The sequence below is a fragment of the Colossoma macropomum genome, unplaced genomic scaffold (assembly GCF_904425465.1).
Source record: "Colossoma macropomum unplaced genomic scaffold, Colossoma_macropomum, whole genome shotgun sequence".
Lineage (NCBI taxonomy): Eukaryota > Metazoa > Chordata > Actinopteri > Characiformes > Serrasalmidae > Colossoma > Colossoma macropomum.
In genome coordinates, this window is record NW_023494793.1 from 38736092 (window position 1) to 38762593 (window position 26502).

The following is a 26502-nucleotide window of genomic DNA, read 5'->3' on the forward strand; positions in this document are numbered from 1 at the left end:
CACTACTGCACATTTTAATGCACAATTACTGTTTGTTATATAATATTATATAATATAGTATATTAATTAATAATTATGTAATATAGTAAATTATATATACTGTTCATTATAATAAATTTGAGGAAAAAACTAAATGTGGCCTGTGTAAAAGTTATGGCACATTTTATAGTGTATTTTTTACATTAAACTCAGCAAATAAACAGCAGATATTTTGTACTACAATTAGCAGAAAAAATGGCATATTTAAGTTTTTTTTTTTTACTGTAAAGGATGATTTGACTTATTTTCACTTACAAAATCAACAAAACATGTAAAGTGACCAGGGGACACAACTGTAAGAAAGACACAGAACTGAAATAAGCAGAAAGTCACTGCACCCTGACACAAAATAAATGAAGATTGAGTGATATAATAATAATAATCCTCAGAAAGGAATATATCTTTATTGAACTATATATATATACTTTTTTTAAATACAATGAATAAACATAATTGTACAACATTTACTGGAGATATCTCTTAACATATCTGGATTGTAAGTATGTGGTTTCATCATAACAGCGACTTGTGTTTCGTAGTGAAACTGGCTTATTAGAATAAAAAACACAAAAGCAAAGTATCAGCATTTTGGTTATCCTGGAAGATTTCAAACTGACCCATGCAAGGTTTGATCACTTTGGTATGGACCGATAATAAAAAGTTAAAGGCAGTCAACAAACCAAGCTGCTGCACGAAACACACTGAGGCGCAAATATTCATATTGCAGTCATCTCAGGAATTATTAATTATAATCATTTATATCAATCAACACAGTAGATTATCAAACTAGTGGAGGAGTCACTTTGAATGGTGTAAAAACAAAGTGTTATTTGCTCATGAAGGTGGGATGTTGAAAGACAAAAAAAACAACGAGATTCTTAATCATAAAATGGAATTCATAATGAAATTCTTCAGATGAGGATGTGTCCATGGCGTTGTTTGTGTGTTTGTTAGCTCTGGAGACGGAACAGCTGAAAATATATCATATAATAAACATTTAAAAGGAAGAGTTTTTCTCTTAGAAACAGTTCAGATCAGCCTGGCAGATTCTTAAACATATTAAATGTGCCCTTTGATTGTTGTTGTTGTTGCCACAAATCCATCTGATGCCACTGTACCATAAAAATATGTGCTTCATGGTGGATCTGACTGAAATAACAGGATATAAATGAAAAAGCTTGTGCTGAATTTGTGAGGCGTCTTCTAGATGGTCTGAAATCAGGCCTGCCTCTGAAATCTAAGCCCAATATTCTCCCCTCAATCACTTAAAAGAAGAGCCCATGGCTTTTTGACCTCATCTCTACCGGCTGCAACTGTAGCATACAATCGATCACAGTGGACAATGTGTTGAATACAGAACAGAAAAACAACAGAAAGCTGCAGATTCAAAACACGCTTGTAATAGAAGCCAATGTGGTGGCAGGTGCCGCACTTTATTCTAAACACAGTTGTATGCAAACTTTTCTAACTGTCCTTGATTGTAAGTGAAAACAAGTTAACACATCCTCTACAGAGAACGCTTACATACGCATTTTTCAGCTAATTTTAGTGCACAATTTATATTTATTATTTATTTGCTAAGTTTAAAAAATTGAAAAAGTAATACCGCATTAAAATGTGCTCTCTGTAGATGTTAACTTTGTTCACTTAGAAAATCAACAAGGTCACTGACCAGGGTGCCCAAAGTTTTGCACACGACTGTATCTTTCAACTCGTTTTCTGCTCTTTTCTAAATAAAAATGATTATTGTCCGCGGTCAAAGACCACATTCTATAAACACAGACAGAAAAATGGAATATTCTTTTAATTTATGCAAATGTATGCAAGAATGTAAATCGTAGTAGTAGGAAGCTCAGCTGATGAGAATGAATAATAAGCTTTTATAACTTACAGTACAGCACAAAGTCAGAGAGCACCATTCATTTCATTCATTTCCAGTCAAAACGGCCGATCAGTGCAAGTTTATTATTTAAATTAATTTTTCAGCATCAGGAAAAAAAAAATCAACATAAAGTTACAGAGAAGCCTCAACGACTAAATATTATGATATTTGTTGTATTTTGTGTGTCCACTCTTAGCTTTTATTACAGCTTCCATTCTGTTTAAGAGGCTCGCTTTCAGTTTTCCAAAGGAATCTGCAGGGATGTTTTTCACACCTCCGAAGTTCAGTCTTAGAAGCTGGTTGATCATTTTCTGAAGTAATCAAACACATTCAGTGGTGTTGAGGTCTGGACTCTGGGGTGGTCAGTCCATTGTTGAGCTTCTTCGTTTGATGTGTCCGTCTCCTTTTCTCAGTGAGGTTCTTTTTGACAGCTACACATCCTTTCAGACCCATAGCGCTGAGTCGTCTTCTCACAGTGGAAGGATGGACAGAAACACCTGTGGATGTTTTCAGCTCTGAAGCAGCTTGATTTTCTCCTCCCTCTCAGAGATGAAAGCTTTAAGTGCTGTTTATCTGATCGGGGACGTTTTGGTGTCTACCAGGTCTTCTTTCCATTTTTCTCCTGAAGAATTAGTTCTTAATGACCGTTTTGACTGGAAATGAAATAAATATAGTGCTTTCTGACTTCTGCACAGCGCTGTACGTCTAAGATTGACCGAGATCCCTCATAAAGAATGAAAATGACTGAAGTTAATGGAGATGAAGTCAATAATGTGTTCAAACAGAGTCCTACAGCACAGTGTACATGTTAATTAAACCAGCCTAACAGGTAGAAACTGAATGTATGAATCTGTACATTCATGAGATCCTGATCGGGATAAACGAAATAAAGGAATAAATTAATAAATAAACAAGAGAACAAACGTCAGGTTTGGGCCAATGATTGTATTGCCTGAAAACAGAATTCACATTTTGTTCCTCCTGCCACAAAAACACGTCCAGGTTGGGCTTGTGCGGGTCGGCACAGACGTCACAGAGAAAAAGCCTCCTCCGAAAAACGTTCTGCAGTCAGACAGGTTGTGTGGAGATAACAGTCAGACATGTTTTCTGCATTGTCCTTCAGAAGGGACGGTGAACAATGTGATGAACAGCAATACAAGGTTTTTCCACAAAGCTCCAACCCACACGTGCTTCACTTTGGTGGAGGGATGGACTATTGCCATAGCAAGAACACAAAAATCCATGATAAATAAACCAAGAAGGGTATTCAGCATTCCATTTACATCATCATTCAGTTTCTGAGGGGGTTATACATCCACCACATTGGGTAGATCTAGACATAGCGCCCGTCCACAGCTGCATAAATGACCAGAATCCTCTTTCAGAGTGGACTGAACTCGTGTTAACAAGGGTGATGTGCATTTACAGTGGCTATTGCTTTGCTTTCTCATGTTTCTATGCGGTTTTTAAATGTACATATTTATACATCAGTGGACTACACGCATCAGCACCTCCCACACTCATTTACACATACATAAAGGAAAGCTAAGACAGAGGTGGTCGAAATTAAAGGGGAATTCCACTGATTTGCGACAAATCTGAAGTAGTTAAATGGTTAAGATGTAAAAAAGTCGTTCAGAGTGGTTTGGTGTGAAATGCTGTTCTACACTGCAAAAAATGGTATATTGTCAAGTAAAATGATCCTAAATCTAGGCAAAAAATCTAATATTTCTCCTGTTGAGGTGGTTGTACACTTACTATAAAATTATTCAACTTATTTCTAGACATTTTTATTTGTTTTAAGTATTTTTATCAAGTAAAATTATCTATATTGGCAGATAGTTTTGCTTGTTTTAAGAAACGTGCCCAAAACCAGCGAAATTATCTGCCAGTAAAGCCACCTAAAACAAGAATGTCTAGAAATAAGCTAGATAATCTTATAATAGGTGCACAACCGTCTCAAAGTGGGAAATGTTAGATATATCGACTAGATTTAAGATCATTTCACATGACAAGATACCATTTTTTGCAGTGTAAAGAAACTTAGCAACTCAGAGTTGTTCACAGTGGTGGTGATAGGAACCAGATGTCTGACGCTAAACAGTACCTGACAAAGTTTTGATGTGAAATGAAATGGTTAGAAATCTCTGATGCCTGAAACAGTGTTTTATCATAGTTCTGAGAGAAGGTTTTGGCCTAAAGCACATCTGTTTAAAATCATTCATGGTGGAGGTACATGCAGGGTGTTCTAAGGCAAACTAGTCCCTAAAGAAATCTTATTTTTTCAGATACACCACTATTTTATCATCACCACCACTGTGAAGACATTGTGGGTAAGTTTCTCTACAGTGAATCATTTGACCTCCAACCACTCTGAATGACTTTGCTGACAACTTAACCACTGAATTACCCCAAAAATCTTGAGAAATTGGTGGAATTCCCCCTTAAGAGGGACCAACCCTTGGCTCTTTAAACCATACTGAAAAGTAAACTACAAAAAGAGTCAATAATGATAACAATAATACTGATCAAGTGTCTGCTAGCAAGAAAATGCCCCTTTAAAAAGGCCAAATTGTACAAAAGAAACATCAAAAGCATAAACCCACACTGAAAACTTTACGACAGTCTGTTATTACTGGCTCAGAATGCGCCTCCGTGTAGAAAAAGGGATCTCAGCAACACTTCTATTAAAATCTCATGTATTGGGCTCCATATGAGAGCAATAAAAACAAGCCTTAGAAATCTGTGCACAACAAATCTGACTATAGATCTCGCAGTTTTTATCACAAACACATAAATCCACGGGGGGGGGGTCAATCTAGAGAAGGTTCCGGTATAAATCCTCGCTTATTGCGCAGTTTTACGGTTATTGCAGGATGCAGGACAGGAGGTGAGATTCTCATCAGCCACTGAAAGCCACTTTAGCCCTTCCACAGAACCCACACTGCAGACAGAAGCTTTAAACTGAAAGAGCCACTTTCACGGCCTTTAGAATCAAAGAAACGAGCGAAAAAATAAAGAAACCGTCAAAACCGAGTATCTGAACCATGTAAGTCTACTGGACTACGCAGATGTTCCTCATTAAAAATATGAGAACACAATAAAAACAGCATCAATGATAACTATAACCAAAAAAGAAAGAAAAAAAAATCTTATATTCTTTAAAAATTACATCAACAAAGGGAGGTTCCTCTCATTGCACCACTGCTCTGATCTGAAAACAACAAACAGTCTAAGGCTATTTACAATGTACCTCAGTCTTCCTTCTTCATTACACGAAACACTACCCTCAATGAAATCTCCTATACACTCACATACATACGCTGAATAATCTCCAAAGGGGCCGGAGGGGGGTGCAACCTGTTAGACAAACCAAACTTGTACGACCGCTTGAAATATTTTTTTAAAATCCACTATAATGTTACAGTCAGCGGTGCTAAACAGATGCACAGCAGAAGGTTGTATTACAGGGAAAATTTGTCCCAAAATTAACAGGGGTGCTAATAAATTTGTATGAACTATTGAACCATGCTTTTAGTAAGATCTGGCAGCGTAAGGGAGTTTGATGTGCAATAAATTCAGTATGGCGGGACAGCGACACAGTGTAGAGGTCTGCTACCCGACCCAAATCTGAAAAAAATGTCAGGTTTTGGGCCAGGTTCGGGACATTTTTGTTCATACAAATCGGGCTCAGGCTATTTTTTTTATTATTATGGTACATTATATGGCCAAAAGTATGCGGACACCTAACTACTGAGTTCAAGGGTTTCGGCCACACCCATTGCTAACAGGTGGATAAAAAGCCATGGGATCTCCAAACACTGGCAGTAGAATGGGGTCGTACTGAAGAGCTCAGTGAATTTAAACGTGGCACTGTCGAAGGATGCCACCTTCGCCACAAGCCAATTCTATGAAATTTCTGCCCTGCTAGATCTGCCCGTCAACTGTAAGTGCTACTATTGTGAAATGGAACCATCTATGAATAACAACAGCTCAGTCACAAAGCAGTAGACCATCCAAACTCAGAGGGCCGGCAAATGTTGCACTGCATAAAAAGGCTTCTGCTGCATCATCCAGACTTCCAAACAGCCTCTGCAAGCAACATCAGCACAAGAGCTGTGCTTCTGAAGTTTTGTGAAATGGGTTTCCATGGCCGAACAACTGAGTGCTAAGTGTCGGCTGGAGTGGTGTGAAGCACGTCACCAACTGGACTCTGGGGCAGCGGAAAGGTGTTTTCTGGAGTGATGAGTCACACTTCACTATCTGGCAGTCTAATGGATGAATCTGGGTTAGGCGGAAGGCAGAAATACACTACCTACGCCAGAAGCAAAGTTTAGTGGAGAAGAAATAATGGTCTGGGGCTGTTTTCCAGGGTTTGGGCCTCTTAGTTACTACAGAGAGTTCTGACTTCAACCCCACTGAACACCTTTGGGATGAATTTAGAACATTAAATGGAAGCTATCATAAATGCAAAAATAGGCAACGCCATATTAATAGCCATAGTTTTAGAACGATGTCCACTTACTTTTGGCCATATTGTGTATTTTTGGGGTGGTACACACTTGTAGGAGTTTTATAAAATGATGAGTGAGGTTACTTTTTTCAAAAAGTAATAAGTAATCCTATTACAGTTTCTGAGAAATAAAAAATCCATGCAGAGCAGAAAGGTACACGTAAGGTGGCGTAAGGCAAAAAAGCCCGTATCAGTTCCAATTTCAGTTAGAGAGAACTAATTAGTCATATGTCTTGAATTATGTTTTTTGAGTAACTACCTCAACTAATTAGGAAACTAGTATTTTGTCCATACTGTGCAGCCCTAGTGTAAACCCACATCAGCTGAAGCTGTAGAAGGTAAATGGCCACAGCAGACCACAGAAAACAGCTGCACACATCCAGCTGCACTGCTAAATAAGAAAACATACTTGAACACAAACATTTGAGGCCTCTACAAGCAAAAAGGTTTCATATCCTGAGCTCTACAACAACTAGTAGGTGTAACACAGTCACACAAACACCCTACATATGGCCGTCACTCATACTTCTCTTCCTACTGCAAAACACAGGCATTTAAATCGTAATTCCACTTTTTGTGTAATTAAATGAATCAGATGTAAACAGTCATTCAGAGTGGTTTGGTGTGATATGCTCCGTTCTACAGAAGTCAGAATTATTCAGTGGTTCTGATAGAAACCAGAGGTCTGGAGAGTTTAATGGCTCTAAAAGCTCCCTCACAGAAAGTTATTGCATGACAAGGTTATGAATACGCTGCCTGATGTCTGACACACTGATGTACAACAGTTCTGATGTATGGTTTAATATATGTATGATTAAAATGCATTGTAAACATTGTGATGTCTGGTTCCTATCACCACCACTGTAAAAATATCAGAGTCGGTACAATGAACCGAAGTCGGTAGAATGCTTCTCTAAAATGAACCATTTCACACCATACCACTCTGAATAACTCTGATTACATCTCAACAACTGAGAAATTTTGAAAAAAATGGTGGAATTCCCCTCTTTCGGCCTCAAAGCCAGACCTAATGGAGACACTGCCCTCTACAGGTAAAACAGCAGGTACCACACCAACACAGCCTGCTAGAACTACCTGGACCACACATCTACAATTAGCCACTTTAGAGAGTCTAAATAAGATCAACAGTTCATCTTAGAATACTTATTGGAAAATAATGTTAAGGAGTAGCAAACACCTCTGAAGGAAACACTAAAGGGAGATCAAAGTGGGTAAGACACAGGGAAGCCTCGGGAAGTGGAAGCTCAAGTGATATCATCGTAAATCTCTGCTAAGGGGGAAAATCTTTGGTGAAATCCTTTCCTAGGTTGCTTTTTTCCGTCTTGTGTTGGTTTTAGCCGTGTTGTATAACACTGTGAGATCAGAGCAAGTGAAGCGGAGTGACTTCGAGGGACGGACTGGGTTAGAGAGAGAGAGAGATAGAGAGAAATAGAGAGACGGTGGGACGGGGTCTAGAGGAAGACTACGACGAAGGCTCTTGCACCTTCATTCACTTGGCTTGACAGACTGATACAAACAATTTAACAGTTTTTCAATCCTGTTCTACATTCAACATGAAACCAGGGATTGCGATTATTATTATTATTATTATTATTTTTTGCCACGTCATACGTTGGTCTTTATGGCAAGGAGTGAAAACTCTATTGCAATTTTACTTATTGTTAAATCTGACCCTTAAAGAGCAATTCCACCCATTTTTCAAAATTTCTGCATAAGTAAACTGATGTAAACAAGGTTATTCAGAGTGGTTTGGTGTGAAATGTTGTAGAGAAAACTACTGAGTCAGAACTGTTTACATTGGCAGTGATAGGAAGCAAACACTTGAAGCATTTAATGCCCCTAAAAGCTTCATCACTGAAACAAAATGGCCAAATCCACTGCCTCTTGAATGAGACTCTGTTTTACAATAGTTTTAAGAAGGTTTTAGCTTAAAACATAGATTTTTAAAATCCATTGATGGCAAAGAGGTACAAGCAAAGTGCTGTAAGGTAAAATGAAACCTCAAAAAAACCCACATTCTTTCAAATTAGTAAATAAAATGGCTATTTTTTGTACTGTAGAGATCTCGACCTCTGGCTCCTATCACCGCCACTTTAAAGAAATTTGAGCCTTTAACCTTTTTCACAACAAACCATTTCACACCACATCTGTTGTTTACATCTAAATGATTAAAATCATGCAGACATTTTGAAAAATCTGTGAAATTCCCCTTTAAAGCCGATCCAAGTCGACAAAGCCAAGCTCGAACCAAACGGCACGTCAGCAACCAACTGCAAGTGTACTGCATTTATAGTGTTAAAACTGACATGATGTAGTGGGAAGAGAGAGCATGACTGTTACATGTACAGGCAAAAGGGAGTGCATAATCGTTTGACACAAACAATATAAATACAAACAAAAACAAACAAATCTTCAATCTTCCCATGTAAACATCTAGTGACCCCCCTTTTCTAAAGACACAATGCCACATGACAGTAATGACTCAAAGAAATGAAAAACAGGGATCCCTTCATCATCATCATCGCACACAGAAACGTCTCTCCGTTCATCCTCCTCTTTTACTTCTTCTTTCACTCGTCTTCAGAGTCCTCGTCCCTCGCGCTGATCAGAAGAGCAGGCTCTGCCGCTGAGATATGCTGTTGACTGAGAGAGAGAGAGAGAGAGAGAGAGAGAGAGAGAGAGAGAGAGAGAGAGAGATTGATTAAAAGAGGCAGGATGAGGTTGAAAAACACTTCAGATACGGTTTTAATGAAGATACAAACAGAGCCATCACCAATGGGACTGTCAGAGGATAAAACACGGAGGGATGTTAGTAGCATGACTGGACATAAAGGTGACCAAATCAAGACACTCCCACTCTCTCTCTCTCTCTCACTAACTCTCCAACTCTCACTTGTTCCCTGAAGTCCACTAATAATGTTTGTGTGGGTTTATGTATCAAAAATTGTCATAATTCTTAGCATTTTTTCTTAGCATTGGAATTCCATCCATTTTTGTAAATCTTGCATAATTAAGATGGTACGATGTAAACAAAAGCATTCAGAGTGGTTCACAGTGGTGGTAATAGGAACCAGACATCTGGACTGGGTTGCCCCAGGTTTGCGCGTAAAGTCTTTACTAAGTTCTCAGTTACACTAGTTAGTTTCAAACTATCCCTTTACTAAATTTGGTTGCACCACAAATCCGTAAGTCGTGTCTAAACTGACAATAACATGTTCAGAAAACCAAATATTTTCCACACAAAAATATCCAGCATAGAAGAGAACGATGTGTACAGGTTAAACTGAATAAAACTAATGATCTATAGTTATTGTCTGTTTATTCTTTGATATTTCCCTGAGAAAACCAAACATGCAGCTTATTAAATGCCGGCTTCTGGATAACCGACACAACAACAGCCTCAGTTTAGCCGTTTGTGCAGCTGCTGAGTCTCACTGAGCTGGAGCTGTGGGTGTTTAGCTTAATGCTCAGAGTTAAAACCAGGTAGATGATTAGAGCTATAAGTAAAATCACGGCGTACATTGTTTAGAGTTTTAGCTTAATTAACCAAAAAAAGTGTTTTTTTTTCTGTGTTTTCTACATGGTTCTGATGGTTTCCCCAAAACCTACACCTATTCAGGGGGTGTAAATATTTAATAACTACTAAGCTCAACGTTAAAACTAGTTTGTGGTAGAACCTGTTCTGATTTAGTAATGCATAAACCAGAACTTAGTAAACCGCTGCGTTACAACTAGCCTACATTTGAACTTGCGCACAGCTGGTGCAACCGGCCACTGAAGTGTTCAGTATCTATAAGTTACCTCACAGGAAGTTACTATGCAAAGAAGCCACAAATACCTGATGTCTGAGACATACTGTTTTTGTGACAGTTTTGGCCTACAACATATATATTTTTTTAAAAAAACATACCCTACATCCTTGTGTTTTCTTCTGTTTTTGTTACTTTGCCTTTAAACCTCATATATGATGAATAAGATCTGTTCTGATTGGCTGTCCTGTATTGTATCTTGTTGAAAAAGCACTCAAAAGTTGAAACACTCCAATAGGAATGTCTGGGGCTAAAATGCTGTAAGCTGAATGGGTGGATATATGTAAATGGTGACATCATAGACACAATAAACTCAAAGAGGGCTGTTTTTGCAGCTTACTGTCCATAAATAAAATGGCTATATTTTTTTGCTGTAGACATGGCGACCCCTGGTTCCCACCATCACCACTGTAAAGAAATTTGGGTTGGTGTGTTTTCTCTATAACAAACCATTTCATGCACTTTGTTTACATCTCAACCAAGATCTTTCTGAGGAAACTGTGGGACCCCCAGGCTGTTTCTGTTAATGTACCTTTAAGATTGACTTTTTTAAATGACCTCGTTCAAAACAGAGTATGAGCTGAAATGTATGGAACAAACTGTTAAGTTTGGACTGAAAAAGTCAGAGACGTCAAAAAGACCTTAATATCAGCCAGTCCTTTCAAGTGTGGACGATCCATTTGCATCCGGACTTTAAGGAAGAGCATTAACAACATTAAATCGTTTTCCCACGTGTTCTATTGATAAATGTTTCTATTATATGAGCCATTTAAAGACAAACACAGACAGACACGAGCACACGCGCAGAGATCCTGACCACCTCACAGTGTTTGGTCTCAGGCTGGTTTATGCTGCACAATTCACACAGGACACTCCCTCCCCCCACCCCCACACACACTCCATCACAGCAGCAGCAGCAGCAGGGGGCTTCAGCACTAAAGGGCACATTAGCAAAACCCCTCTGCCCTCCAGACCCTGTGGCAGAGTCACTCACACCAAGCAGCCCAATGAGCCACATGCTCATTCTCACACTCCACAGTCTGGAAGCTTCTGTGACGTCAACAGCGCTGCAGCCAGAATCAGGATAGCAGACTTCTGTCAGAGTCACCGAGTCATAACCATAGACACGCATTACGCAACCAAAATACCCTGAACACCCTGGAGTCTATCACTTATCTTAAAGGAGACACGGCAACAGAACTGCACTGTCCTTATTACTTCACACACATTAATGTTAATGTATTTAACAGCCGAGAAACTGCGAAACACTCTAGAACACTGTGTATGGGGGTGAATGTTCTAGAACAGTATGCATGGGGAGAACATTCTAGAACAGTACGAACAGAGCAGACAATTCCAGAACAGTGCAAATAGGGGAGAACATTCTAGAACAGTAAGATTCAGGGAGAACATTTCAGATCATTGTAGATGTAGGGAGAACCTTCTAGAGCATTGTAAACAGGGTGGAACATTATAAAGCAGCGTGTACAGGGAGAATGTTCTACAACAACGTGAATAGGAAAGAACATTTGAGAACAGTATGCGTGGGGGAGAACATTCTAGAACAGTGCAAATAGGTAGGAATATTCTGGAACACCACTGATGGGGAGAACATTCTAAAACAGTATGCATGGGGAGAACAGTCTAGAACAGTATGAATGGAAAGAACATTCCAGATCAGTGAGAAAAGCAGATAACATTCAAGAACATGGGGAACATGAACGGGGAGGATCTTCTAGAACAGTCTGAATGGGGGAGAACATTCTAGAATGTTATGAATTGAGGAAGATGTTCCATAACATTTTGAACGGGGGAAACATTGTAGAAGGGTATGTATAAGGAGAACATTCTAGAACAATATGCATTGAGGTTCTAGAACTGTTTTAGAACAGCTGCATGATTGAGAATATTCAAGAACAGTATGAATGGGGAGGATGTTCTAGAACAGTTTGTATGGGGGGGGGGACTGTAGAACAGTTTGAATGGGGAAAACATTCTGGAAGGGTGTGTATGCGGAGCACATTCTAGAACAATGTGCGTGGGGTTCTATAACTGTTTTAGAACACTGCGCATGAAAGAGAACATTCAAGAACAGTACGAATGGGGAGGATGTTCTACAACAGTTTGTATAGGGGAGAACATTCTAGAACAGTATGAACAGGTGAAAACGTTCTAGAATAGGGTTTTGTTGGTGTCTGTAGGGTCAGTGTGATCTGGCCTTTAAAGAAAAAGAACTTAAAAAAAAAAAAAAAAACAATGTAAATCAGTGCAGGTCTATGGGGGTCTCTTACTACAGCGGTGTCAGCAGTGCCCCCTCTGTCGTGTATTTGCATCTCTGTCTATTCCATTACCATGTGTATGCGTGGTGAATGAGAGACGTGGGCTCCAGTGAACTAGTGTCTTTTCCTGAGAGCTGAGGCGCTTGAGTGAGCAGCTAACGAGCACAGCAGGTGGACTGAAGAGGCTTTTTAAGAGCTTCCAGCGCGACCCAGCCAAGTGAGTCACATCCAACAAGCAAATCACATAAACACACTCTCTCTTATCTCAGCCACATGAAGGAGATTCGGTGCTGGCAAGGACCCTTATTAAAGGAATAGTTTAACAAAAAAATACATTTACACAATTTTCCCCTAAACCTCAATATCAGAGGCATAGCTATGGGGGGCCCTGAAATTGCCAGGCCTCCCTAACCCACCTCCCCCCGAGCTCGGAAGCCAGTGTCCCCCCACGATTTCCATACATAAATAAAAATGTTAGGTCATCTTGGGCAAACATCTTTTTGCCAGAATGAGTAAAGAGACAGCTTAAGCCCTCCCTTTGTTCATCGTGACTTTTTGTTGGACGTTACCATCATGGCAACATTTACACAGCTGCATGCCGCCGTCTGTCAAGCAAAAAGACATGAAAAAATGTTTTTTTTCTTAAGACGCTATTTTTTAACATGTAAATGCAGCACTAGCTTGCTCCGCTGTTCCTCCTGATGGTGAGAACTTAATACAGTTCAATACTTAAACAAAGCGACATGAACACTGCAACCTTCAACCATTCACTCTAAACATCTATCCTAGTGCAGAGAAATCAGGACTCTGGAGACCCACTGTGGCATACGAGGCTAAAGTTGGCATCTTTTTCAGCAGATTCTTATTAAAAATTCCTGTTCCACCTTTAACTGCTGTACCCATTTAACATTTGAAAAAGAAGCTGACTTAAACTGTTGATACATAAATGTCATTTAACCTCTGACACGGCCAGGGCCCACCACCTCTATGACCTAAGAACAGCTCGACCAGTTTGCACTGAAGCCCCTGTAGTTACTGAACAATAAGCCTAGGATTTTAGGGGGTTAAAGTGGTTTAATATGAAAAGCTGAGTTCTAGAGAAACATGCCAAGCCAGAATTGTTCACAGTGGTGGTGATGGGAACCAGATGTCTGAAGCATTTAATGCTTTCCCTCACCAAGTAATTGCATGAAATGATTAGAAATACACTGCCTAGTGCCTGAGACATTCTTTTATGATACTTTGGAATAAGACAAGGCACAACAGTCCCCTGACAACACATTTGTTTGGTTCGAGCCATTTTACCATCATCAACATTATATGCAAAAACTCTAAAAGACGTGTAGGTTCACTGGTGATTTTGGACAAGATGGCACTATTTGTGTTGTAGACATGTTGACTCCTGTTTCTTATCACCAACACTAAAGAAATTAGAGTCTATATGCTTCTCTACATTGAACCATTTCACATCGAACCACTCTGAACAACTTTGTGTACATCTTAATGAGCAAATTCTGTAGCAATTTTGAAATCATGTATAGTAATTAATTACTAATTAAATCGTAGGTATAGTAATTAACATTGTTGGCCAGTTAAATGTGAGGTAAACAATCTTGTGTTATATTTATTACTATTTGAAAATGTTTCTCACTGATTATGATAAAAGGTGAGTAATTTTTTTACCAGTTGAGCTACAACAGTATAGTTGGTAGTGGTCATGCTCTGGGACATAATTTTTGCTAGCTGGACCCTCAATCTGTAACCAAGTCCTGCTAGAATGAAATTCTGACCATGTCACTGCCCCAAATGTACTCATTCAAGATATGTTTGGCCTCTGAAGTTTGCCATCCTGTAGACCTAATTATACCTGCACTTTCAATATTTTTAACAGATAACAGTGTGTCATAAAACAACAGAACCACATCAGCAAGTCTACTAAAGATTATTTAACAACCCATATATGCAGTTTTCACAATGTTACTAACTGGTGCACACACTTTCATTATATGTTAGCCATATTAGACTCCAAGCATGTCTTGGTTGATCAACTACATTTGAGGAAGAGGAAAAAATAGTGCACATTTAGTTTTTCCTCAAACTCCTCCTATAAAAGACTGTTTCCAGCTCCACTCCGGGGGATCCACCAGTCTGTTTTGTGTCGTAGCTGCTCTAACACACTTGACTCAGCCATCGAGGGCCGGATAATTAGTTGATGAGTTGAATGAGGTGTGAGAGCAGAGAAACAGCCTTTGATGATTAGCAGATGAGTGTACTAGAGCAGGGAAAACACTACAGTGTGCTGGGCAGCAGGACTGGCACTGTGACAAAGAACCACAGCTACTGAACTCACTGGTGAGGTCTTTATTCATTAGAGTGAAGAAAGCACTCTGCATTCGATTTGCTGTAATTACTCAACATCACCTCGTCCACAGAACGCTGCCGTTCAATCCCCTAAATAATGACTGAACTCGTTCATTAAACATTTTACTTTCTACTACATCTACACAAACCTGCATCAAGGCTACAGTGGGTAAATGCATCTACTGTTCTCTTGAAAAATGATGACTTCTGCTCGCATCTTTTATTGATTCTGTCATGAGTTCTTTATGAGGGTAGAGGTTCAAATCAAAGGGAGTTATTTCCCCCCTCTGTTTGAAATAGTTATAGATCACATTTGAATAATAAAAAAATGTGAAGTAAGATGTTTGTGATGTATTGAAAAGGTGTTTGAAGCACTTTCTCTATTGCTAATCTGTTTCTACATGCTTATTGATTAAATATGGGACACTATCACCTGATCTTATTGATCATGATTTTTTTCCACAGATGTTAGTTTCCATATTCACATGTTTACATCACAAGAGACAGAATGTGAATTGGGCATGTTTTTCAGTTGAAATAGTGAAGTTTGAACACTCCGGTCAAATCACGTTTTATTGATTTTCTAAGTAAAAATAAGTTAAAACACTGCACACAAATGCCCAATTTCTATTGATATTGATATTCTATTGATCCATATATTTGGGAAAAATAAAACATAAAATATAAAATGGGGCCTGTGCTATTTGATAGCAGTTATGCCAACTGTTCAGCACTCAGTAGCAGTTATGGCAACCCATCAGCACTCAGCAGCAGTAACGCCAACCCAGCAGCGCTCAGTAGCTGTAATGCCAACCCATCAGCTCTCAGTAGCAGTAATACCAACCAATCAGCTCTCAGTAGCTGTAATACCAACCAATCAGCTCTCAGTAGCAGTAATACCAACCAATCAGCGCTCAGTAGCTGTAATGCCAACCCATCAGCACTCAGTAGTGGTAATGCCAACCCATCAGCACTCAGCAGATGTAATACCAACCAATCAGCGCTCAGTAGCTGTAATGCCAACCCATCAGCGCTCAGTAGTGGTAATGCCAACCCATCAGCACTCAGTAGCTGTAATGCCAACCCATCAGCGCTCAGTAGCAGTAATGCCAACCAATCAGCTCTCAGTAGTGATAATGCCAACCCATCAGCACTCAGTAGCTGTAATACCAACCAATCAGCTCTCAGTAGCTGTAATGCCAACCAATTAGCTCTCAGTAGCAGTAATGCCAACCCATCAGCGCTCAGTAGCAGTAATGCCAACCCATCAGCGCTCAGTAGCGGTAATGCCAACCCATCAGCACTCAGTAGCGGTAATGCCAACCCATCAGTGCTCAGTAGCTGTAATGCCAACCAATCAGCTCTCAATACCAATACCTTTTTTTTTTAAATCTACTTTTTAACAGTCTGCGTGAACTGCTTCAGTGAGCTAATAAACTTATCAGCTTACTAACCAATCAGCACTCAAGCAGTAATGCCAACCGATCCATTTAGCTGCATTCAGCCCTACTCACTGAGGCCGTTCTCTAGCGTTTTGCAATCATTTTCTGACATGATGGGAGAAACAGGAAGTGGCCAGGCACTCCTTAAACTGGCTCTGGTATGGCTATACTCCTTTGTGCTTAATTTTAGTTGAACGTTCAGTTTAGAATGCCATTACTAACTCCTTTTCGCCCTCTCTGGTGCCAACAGGAACTGTCCAAGATATACAGTAGAGTCTGTACTGTACAATCCCTATGGTTTTACACAGTAAAAATATCAACATTTGTTTATCAGTTTGTCCAGACTTCAGATCAGTGTTTCAGAATCACCCCAGCCCTATTCTTGATAAACCCAGAATTTATTCCTACTCTACAATGTGATGCACAATGACAATGGGATCATATCAGTATCTGCAGATAATAGCTTAAAAATGACTGGCCCCAGAGAGAGTATGTATGATGTATTCGTTGTACTCCAGAAGCACAGAACATTTGGGTGACGCTGGGCCACTGTGCTAAAATATCTGCATATCATTTATTTTACCACATTTGTAGTGTTAGATTTCTTTATAATGCTAATCTAGAGGGATCAAGAGCCTCATCTGCTTAGTGAAGCTGTAATGCTCATTAAAAATCCACTCTCATGCACCAACACTGTCACATACACACACCTGATAAACAAGCTCACAAACACAGCAGCTCATTCTGAGGGTAAACAGCAGACACAAAAGGGAACAAGAGGGATTTCAGCCAATTAAACAAATTACCACTGAAAAAACTATAACAGCAGCACAACAAGTCTCTGTGTAAACGCAATGTCAGCTTATACTGTCTGGATCTGTCTATCAAGGAGCTGTTTTTGAATCATCTAATGGGGCGACAGCTCGAGCAGGAGCACTGAGGACTTTGTTTATGTCACTTCGAGCTGACTTTCTCTGCTGATTCTGTGTGAGATGTAAGTGCACTGGGGAAAGAGCACTAACAAATGTCCTGCTTGTGTTTTTCTTGGTGAGTCTGAATTCATTTTTCATGACAGTGGGTTTTTCCACTGGTTTCTTCCTACTCAGAATAACTGAACTCAGCTGAAAATGCTGACTGAAACTAGACTAAACTGAGGCAACACAAACAATGTGGTCAAAACAGTACACCTCAAACTTAGGGTGGGCAATATGGTAAAAAAGACTTCATAATACTTAAAAACATAGTTGCAAAACACATGTATTCTGATATTTGCCTTTTTTTACAGACTTGAGAACAAACAGGTTTGCGGGATGCATTAATATCAATACTGGCATTGTGTACTGAATAAAACTGCGAGGTATAAAAGGTATTTTTTAAATCACCTTTATAAAACAGGCAGTGGAGAGACTGTATTGCCCTACCGTGTACATCACCGCCTGGTTTCGCTTTTCTGCTCAATACTCGGTGTGCAGCGTATTGTTTTGAATGAAAATATTCATAAACAATTTAAAATTGTTCACAGCTGTCTGTAGAGGCTGTGGTTCACGCAGCACTGGACAGAATGTTTTCATACATTGTGAGTATAAAAACCTTAGGCTTTGTTTGTACACGATGGTCTATTAAAACGTACAGTGTGACTCACCAAAGAACAAGATTTCTAATAATCACACAGCGTATGTCTGGGTTTGGAGGTCATCAACTACAGCTCCACCAGCCAAACAAAATACTTGCAACATAAAACTGACGTTTCAAACTGACTTTGAAAGAGACAGATGATGATCAAAACTATGAAATGTACTTTACTTACAGCGGTACAGAAGCACTTTTCTGATGCGGAATTTGCTTTTCTCGACTTGCAATGCTAATCAAATTAAGACAACTAATGTAGCATAACTAGCTAATGCATGTCATTTAAAATCAGCTACATTTTAACGATTTAACAGCTATTAGTAGTTGCTTAAAAAATTATTGGCACTGGACGGACGAAGTTATTGTCAGAACTTTTTTTTTTGAATTCGTAATCTGAAAATGTCAGCTGCCGTTAACAATGTGTTAAAATTTCATAATGAATGGAGTCATAAAAATGCTCCAAAATTACTTGGGAAAAAATATTGTTTCCATTAACTTCCATTCAAAGTTAAGAAAATTTTTTCCTTCTCCTGTAAAGTCACCCACCATTATCTCAAATCATCAGGCTACACAATTTAAACCATTTAAAATCACGGCTGTAGAATGGTTTAGGGCATTTTTGTTTAATTATTGTAAGTAGGACAAAGTAAATGTTGACAGTGGGGAAGGGCACAGGGACAGAAGGTACTGATGGAGCTTCTTGCCTCTGGCTAGGAGCAGAAGAACAATTGTATGTACCTAAGGTGTGCCGGAACCTTAGGCATCTTTGCAAAAGCTCTGGAACACAACAGTGCAGCAGATTAGATCAACATGTTAACAAAAGCAGAATGACGAATCAGTTTGACTCAAAGAAGCATTTAAATACAAAACACTGTTTAAAGAGCAGTGCTGAGGAGAGTGAGCAAGAAATAGATGCCAAAGAACAAGAGAGGGAAAAGACTATGGCAGAGAGTTTAGTCAGCACAGAATGAAGTTAATAATAGATGGACAGAAGGAAACGGTACTCCTGAGGAGAGCTAATGTTCCTCCATCAGCCGCAGGTCATATTAACCATATATTAAATCTCAGTAATCAGTGTTGCAATTTTTGTGCGGATTTTAAACTATCAAGCGACACCACATTAGTGTTTGAAAGTAGAAAAGGAGATATTTTATTAGTATTTGAATTTGATGAAAAGTTATTGTTTGGTGGAAAGACTAGAACTTGTCAATACAGAATGTGAATCAAATGTAAAGGTTGAATGAATTGAATGTAATTAATTGTGAATGTAAACATAATGAAAATAACTCGAAATTGATTTCATATTGTAACATTTAAATAATACAGTACAATGAAATAACTTACTAAATCACTACCAGCTACCACTGCAACAGAACAGAGGAGAACACTGGAGGGAGGGAGGGAGGGAGGGAGGGAGGGAGGGAGGGGGGGAGAGAGATGGAAAGAGAGAGAGAGAATGAGGATGTTGGTATGAAGAAAAATGGAAGGACCAAAAAAGTGTAAAGAAGCAAGACAGACAGTGACTGAAGGGGATAGATAGTGCTTGAGATGGATGGTTAAATGGATGGATGGATGGATGGAAGAATGAATGGATGGATGGATGGATAGATAGATAGATAGATCTTAAGAGGTAGAGGGAAACTGAGAGGGAGAGAAAGATTGAGAGACAGAGATTGAAACTGAGACAGAGAGACTGAGATTGACAGAGATAGAGAGAGAGAGAGAGAGAGAGAGAGAGAGAGAGAGAGACAGAGAGAGAGACAGAGACAGAAAGAAAAGAGAGAGAGGGAGAGAGAGAGAGAGAGAGAGAGAGAGAGAGAGAGAGAGAGAGAGAAAGAGAGAGAACACAGTGACCAGGGGGAAAGATTTAGGGACGTGAGCTGAATGCAGTGAAAGAACGCAATCAGTGGGAGAGATGAGGGTTTGCCTGGCAGTCCCAGGACAGAGTGGACAGAGTGGACAGTGGAGTGACTGACAGCACTAGTGCACTTCATTACTAACTATGATCCATTTGCATTATTCATGATCTTATGCAAATCAGGTCATCCTTATCTATAACGTCTCCTTTACACTAGTAGGGCACCAGAGTCAAATAACCTGCAGAAAGAATTCACTGAACACTAGAACACCACAAAAAGTACCAGAACATTCAGCAGAGCACAAGGCAAATCTTACGTACAGAGGACGCTGGGCCTCAACTTCATCAATCACTGATAATAATATCACTGATAATAGGGGTCTTCTTCATTGTGCCAGGTGCTGCACGTTTCACATTTTCTTAGCGTCTGCTGGTGGAATCACCAGATTTTCAAATAACTGCGACACCCCTCTGAGTTTAGAGGTGATGCACAGGGTTCTTATCGCAGTGACTGTATTTTCACAAAAATATTAACACCCCAACTTGTGCTACCACACTTACATGGAGCACTGCAGGGCACAACATTTCCCAGAATACACAGCAAAGCTGCATTCAGCAGTCTTTACACAGTCTTGAAGATAAGGCCCATAGTCTTCATCCTCAATCATCATCATGGCAGTATGGTTAAGGGTACTGGAGTGCCGTTCTTACCGGAGTCAGATAGAGAGGTCGTCCTCATGCCTGTCTCCTTCTCCAGCTGAATGTCTTGAAGTGCAAATATGGACGTAGCTGCGGAAGAGAGAGGCACATTGCATCACTTTACTGGCTCAGTACACTCGCATTTCTGTTACACTGCATGGTATTGCACATTTCTCCCCTACATACACTAAATGTACAGGGTGTTTCTTAATCATTCACTTCCATTAGCCATGTTTACATGCAGCCTAATAATCCGTTAATAATCCGACTAATAGCTCAATTGGAATGAAATATGTCCATGCAAACACGGTTTATTCAGTCGGAATAAACTAGTCTGATTGTCTCATCTGTCTTACTGAACAAGGTGGGTAATCCTGTAAATAATCCGTTAAATAGAAGAACACTAACCATGTAAACACCTGTATCCGATAACATTCCCAATCGGAAAGTTTAAGCACGTTCTGATCATGTGCGTCACGTCATAGTGAAAGTTCAGAACGTTCAACATGGTGGAGCAGAAACTGGTCTGTAGAGGAGACGAAGTTTATGCTCTGATCTTTAAAAGACGGCGGTGGGACGGACGTCCAGCTTATGTGTCTCAGAACACGACGTCTTCCTCTCGGCCTTCTTTAATAAGTACATGTGAAGCACGTTTTCCTGAGTCTGTTAGAATTTTAAAGCAATTAAAAACACAAGCGCACCACCTGAAAACTCGTCTCACCCTGACTGGACCTCACATGATGCTTGTTGTCATGGTAACGTCTACAGTAAGTAGTTCTCTACACATGGGTGTCATTTTGGATTGGATTACTTGTGGTGTGCATGTAAACATAGATTTCCATTAAATTATCAAGTATAGTAAATATAAACACTTCAGTCTTAATCGATAATCAGAATGTATTCAGTCGGATTGGCAAAATCTTGGCATGCAAACAGAGCCATTCACACACTCCGCTGAAGCCTGGCCTCAGACTGAGTCACACTGCCAGAGTGCAACCCTCCATTAGAGAGCGTTTCTTTCAATGTAGGACTAGGCTTAGACTGTGCATGCACCTCAAAAACTGATTGAAGATGAAAAAAGGATGAAAGAACTGGAACCAGCTGAGAGGCTGAAGCAGTGGAGACTGAGCAGCTCCTGCTTGGTGGAGCAATGACTGAAGCACATCAAACTACATTACAGAGGCAGGAAACACATGGAGTAAAGCTGCCTGCTGCCAGAAATGAAAATACGAGTAAGAAAACGTGCTTCCGGTAGTGGATAATTTCAACTCTGCAAATTCACAGATCATGTAAGCGCAAGCCAACAGAAATCCAGATGGCAAACTGTGGCATCTCCTTTATGAATAAATAAATAAATCAATACATGAACTGCTCATTAATCAACATAATGTTGCTCACACTTGCAAAAAACGTAATTAAAAAAATATGCTCCCTTCGAAAGCCCGATCAGGACCGCACACATCGCTGCTGTCGACACAAAACCCTGTATCTCCATTTTTGTCATTTTTCAGTTTTTGACATAATTTGAAAATGTCTGTTGTGTAAATTCCATGATGAGTTGACCAACAAAAACGACCCAAAACAGTTTGGAAAAAAGTCTGGTTCCTTTGACTTGCATTAAAAGTACAGCATGTTTTTTCCTTCTCCTGTAAAGTTACCATTTTGGAGATATGAGGTTTTGTTCTGACAGCAGCGATATTTTGCTTCAACCTGGTGAAGAAATTAGTGAAGCAACATCACAACTGCAACTTAGTGTGCGAGAGTCTGTGTCTTAGATATTCACAGGTCACTTCATGCAAGTTTGAGTGGAGTCTCAAGATTTTAGCAGAGAATTTTAGTTTCATTCTACACTGCATTGTACAGAACAAGGTTTTCTATTTCCCCCTCCTCGCTCGCTCTTTGCTCACACGTCAGAGAAAACTTGATCCATGTCTGCTGTATATGATTCATTCTTATGACATTGCTTTACGTCTTGAAAGTATGAACACAACACTACGCACTTCATTTCATGAACTCTAGAATACTGGCTATTATCAACCCCTTAAAATCCCAGGCTTATTACATACTAATTATTCAGTAACTGCAGGGACATCAATACAAACTGACTGAGCTATTCTTAAGTTATAAAAGAGTGTAATGAAAGTTTGGGCCTGCCGGTGGGCCCTAGCTGTTTAAGGGGATAAACAGAAAAACTGGCTAAACATTCTGTGCTACACATCAATAGGTATGGAATAGGTTTAAAAGCATGTGCATTTGTTTACCCTCTGCAGTTTTCTGGCTTGTTATTGGGCCATCATTTCAAGCCTAACCCATACCTAGAGATAAAAGTCTGTGTAGCACAGAAAGTTTAGCTAGTTTTTTGTTTATCCCCTCAGAATCCCAGGCTTATTATATACTAAGGCTTATTATTCATTAACTATAAGGACTTCAATGCAAACTGGTTGAGCTATTCTTAGTTTCTAGAAGTGTTTAATAAAACCTTGAGCCGGCTGGTGGGCCCTGGCCTTTTAAGGAGATAAACAGAAAAACAGCTAAACATTCTGTGCTACACAGGCTTTTATCAGTAGGTATGGGCCAGGCTTGAAACAATGGCCCAATAACAAGCCAGAAAACTGCAGAGGGTAAACAAATGTATATGGTTTTAACACAATCTCCTTTATCAATTGCACAGGAAAATGGAAGATGCGAGGCTGATTATGTGTAATATCTGTAGAACTTTGCTGCAATCTGTGAGATTTTACTGTATAGGTCTACTCTGTATGAATGGGCGTCATGTGTGACCTGCTGTACCACTCATTTCACTGTGAGGTAGTCAGTGTGGGGGAAAAAAGAACTGGCTTATGGGATGGAGCAGAATTAGAGTGATTTCAGAGTGAAAGACAACACTGACCATCAAACTTCCTAAAAAGCCACTATGCACTTTGGGCAAAATCACACTGCTCCGCTCTCACTCCCCACCACTCACATACTCTGATGTGTGAGTGTGACAACACTCCAATTCAGCAATTCTACACAGTATTGCTGATTTACCTTTGGATAGACTATGGCATTTACATTTACGGCATTTGGCAGATGCTCTTACCCAGAGCGACTTACAATGTGACCATCTGACACAGGTGACCATTTGACACAGGTAGGCGAAGGTAGTGTTGGGAGTCTTGCCAAAGGACTCTTATTGGTATAGTGTAGAGTGGTTACCCAGCCCGGGACTGAACCCCAGTCTACAGCGTAGAAGGCAGAGGTGTTACCCACTACACTATACCAACCACTAGTAATAAACTGTACGCATTATTGGACTAAAATACCAAACATATGGATCCTCCTGATCAGTATGCTCTCCATGTGGAACCAAATGAAGCATTAAAAATGTGTGCGTTTATGTGTGTTCACACTCTGTCTGGCAGTGCTGCCTCTCTCCATTTCTCCACAACAGTTTAAACTGTGAGTGTGTGTGCGCTTACTGTCAGGCAGTGTGAGAACTCTCTCTCCCAGACAGTGGAAATACGAGTGTCTCATTGCTTCATCTGCAGAAATGCGCTTCTTTCCTTCAAACTGAAACAAGAGTACAGTTACAAAACAAAGCGCACTCGCAGACGCTGCACTGTTAATGCACCAGCCTCATTCAAATAACTGGACTGAAACAGTGTGTGTCACAGTTTGAATAGGAAACATATAGCAAATCAACATTGTCCAGTAAAGTTGTTTAACATGCTCAATTGATTATCATTAGGTACACACAGACTATGTAGAAGGTAAACATAAGCTTTTACATTGCGCAGCGACATTATCAGGGCAGAAACCCACAGATAAGCCAGTGTTGATATAGGTCAATGTAAACAGTGCTATATTATTTTCTATTCTAGTGCACACATTAAAGGAATAATTCACTCAAAAACGCAAATGTTACCAACAGCTACTGAACTTCGGGATCAAGTTAGCATCGTCTCAGTTTTATAATGCTAGCTGGCTTTCAACAGTACAGCAGAGAGGACTGTTTAGAGAGATTTCTCATACCTGCAGCAATTTGGACAGCAGGTCCACTCCATCGTTGTCCAGCCTGTTGAAAAAAAAAAATAATAGAGAAACACTGGAGCACAAAGGTGCTTGACAGAGCCGTATTTCTGTGTTAGCAGGACAACATAGGTCAAAAGTCAAGACTAGTGGTCAGCAGGTATGTGCACATGGCAACTGGGTTTTAACAGTTTAATACTCTGCATTTCTGCTGCTTTAGTTATTCTCCTTACTTTATTCTTTACTACTTTCACTACCTTAAATACGGCATGTTGGAGCCCCTCACTCAGCACTGAGGTCTGTGAGGCCCACATTATAAGAAGACAGCACATAAACGGTAAATCAATTCAGGAAGGAACAGATCAGTGCAGCCAAAAGAATGTTTGATTCATTTGGCCAATATATTCATATGTTATATATGTAACGTGTTCTATATGCAGAAATAGAGTGCGAGGATTAAACAGATAAAGCTAGTATCTCACTATATTAGCGCAGCATGACCGCACTACAGTGCAGTATGGAAAGTTTATCCAGTCTACAAAACGCTTTAGATGCTGCTCAGAAGCATTATTTGATGAATACATTTGTCAAAGCAGAATTTAAACTTAATTGGGGACAGATGATTATTTTATGATGTTATTTCATACTGTTTTATATTTTATTTATCTGGGCTCAAATAATGCCTGTCATTGTCACTACATGGTAACCGGCGCTGTCCTGTCAGGTTTTATTTGACTGGCTGGTTCGGGTCAGTTTTTGGCATATTCGGGTCAGTTTCGGATTCAAAATATGATGATACGGTTCGCCTCCAGTTCAGACAGAATTTTGTTGGGTCAAGTTAGGACTCAAAATGCAATGCTGTGTTTTGGGTCAGGTTGGGCACTGATAGAAACTAGAAACTTTTCTGGCTGTATTTGGGTTCAGACCAAAATTTCAGGCCTGATTAAATGAGACAAACCTCTTATGTCCATTCTTGTTTTTTTTGGGGTGTTTGTTTTTTTTACAGAATTAATGAAAATGCCAAATGTCCTTTACCACGTGTTCAAGCTTCATCATGAATGGACCAGTACAAATGGAAGGAAGAAACTGTGTTACATTAACTTTTTGGAGATACGAAAGTTTCGTCCTGACAGCAACGGCATGCCTGTTTGATAGAAAATTCATATATTCGTTTTTATAAAAATTCTAAATTTAGATAATAATTTAAATAACAAATTACGAAATGCTTTTAGCTGAATGTGCTAAATAACAGTAAAATGCCTTTATGCCAGTAGCTTTATTTTGCGCCATTAGTAATGTCAGTGTAGAAATTTAATTTGTAGCTTACACTGCTGTGCTCACCAACTATGTCTGAAAACACCTGGCAAACCCTCACTGCAGAAAACTAAAATACTCAAAATGTGAGATTAGATAAAAATAACACCTTACAGGATATTAAAGACAAAACCAGTGACAGAATGATGAATCAATCAATGATAAATCAGTGATAATAAGTCCTTTGCCAGCCAGTCAACTGGCTAAATTTGTGCTCTTAAAAATATTACGCAGATCACTGGTCAAGACTGTTCAAAAAGAGGAAAGACGGTGGCCATTTCTACTGGACAAGTCAAATTTTTGCCTAAATTTAAGAACTTTATAAAATGTCCCATGATTGGAGCTACAGATACAGATGTGTGTTTATGGAGATGCGGTGCTTACCGGGGAGTGTGGTTGTGTAGACAGTCAGCGCGGTAGCGGGGATAGTTATAGGAGATGAATTCCTCATTGGAGGTTATTCCAGGCCAAGTTTCCTCTGTAGGCGTGCCTGTGAGAAGCAGCAGGAGGGCTTATAAATACCACATACACACAGAAGAGGGAGAGATTGAGAAGGAACTGTCTGATCCAGTGCCAAAATCGGCAGAGTGAGAGGTGGAGAGAGAGAGAGAGATGAGGGAGGAGCGGAAGAGGAGCAAGAGGAGG

At 39.7% G+C, this 26502-nt stretch overlaps 1 protein-coding gene across 2 annotated transcripts in view; it reads right to left on the reverse strand.

Moving 5' to 3' along the window:
• Positions 1–8116: 8116 nt before the first annotated feature.
• cdk16 (cyclin-dependent kinase 16) overlaps positions 8117–26502 on the reverse strand; it is a 62219-nt gene continuing 43833 nt past the window's right edge. For both annotated transcript variants that reach the window (XM_036579500.1, XM_036579498.1), the window contains 5 exons: positions 26242–26347; positions 24547–24589; positions 23994–24084; positions 20545–20622; positions 8117–9098 (listed from right to left, as the gene is read on the reverse strand). In XM_036579500.1, the coding sequence (XP_036435393.1) occupies positions 9061–9098; positions 20545–20622; positions 23994–24084; positions 24547–24589; positions 26242–26347 (356 nt within the window). In that variant the 3' untranslated portion in view covers positions 8117–9060. The remainder of the gene's footprint in view (positions 9099–20544; positions 20623–23993; positions 24085–24546; positions 24590–26241; positions 26348–26502) is intronic.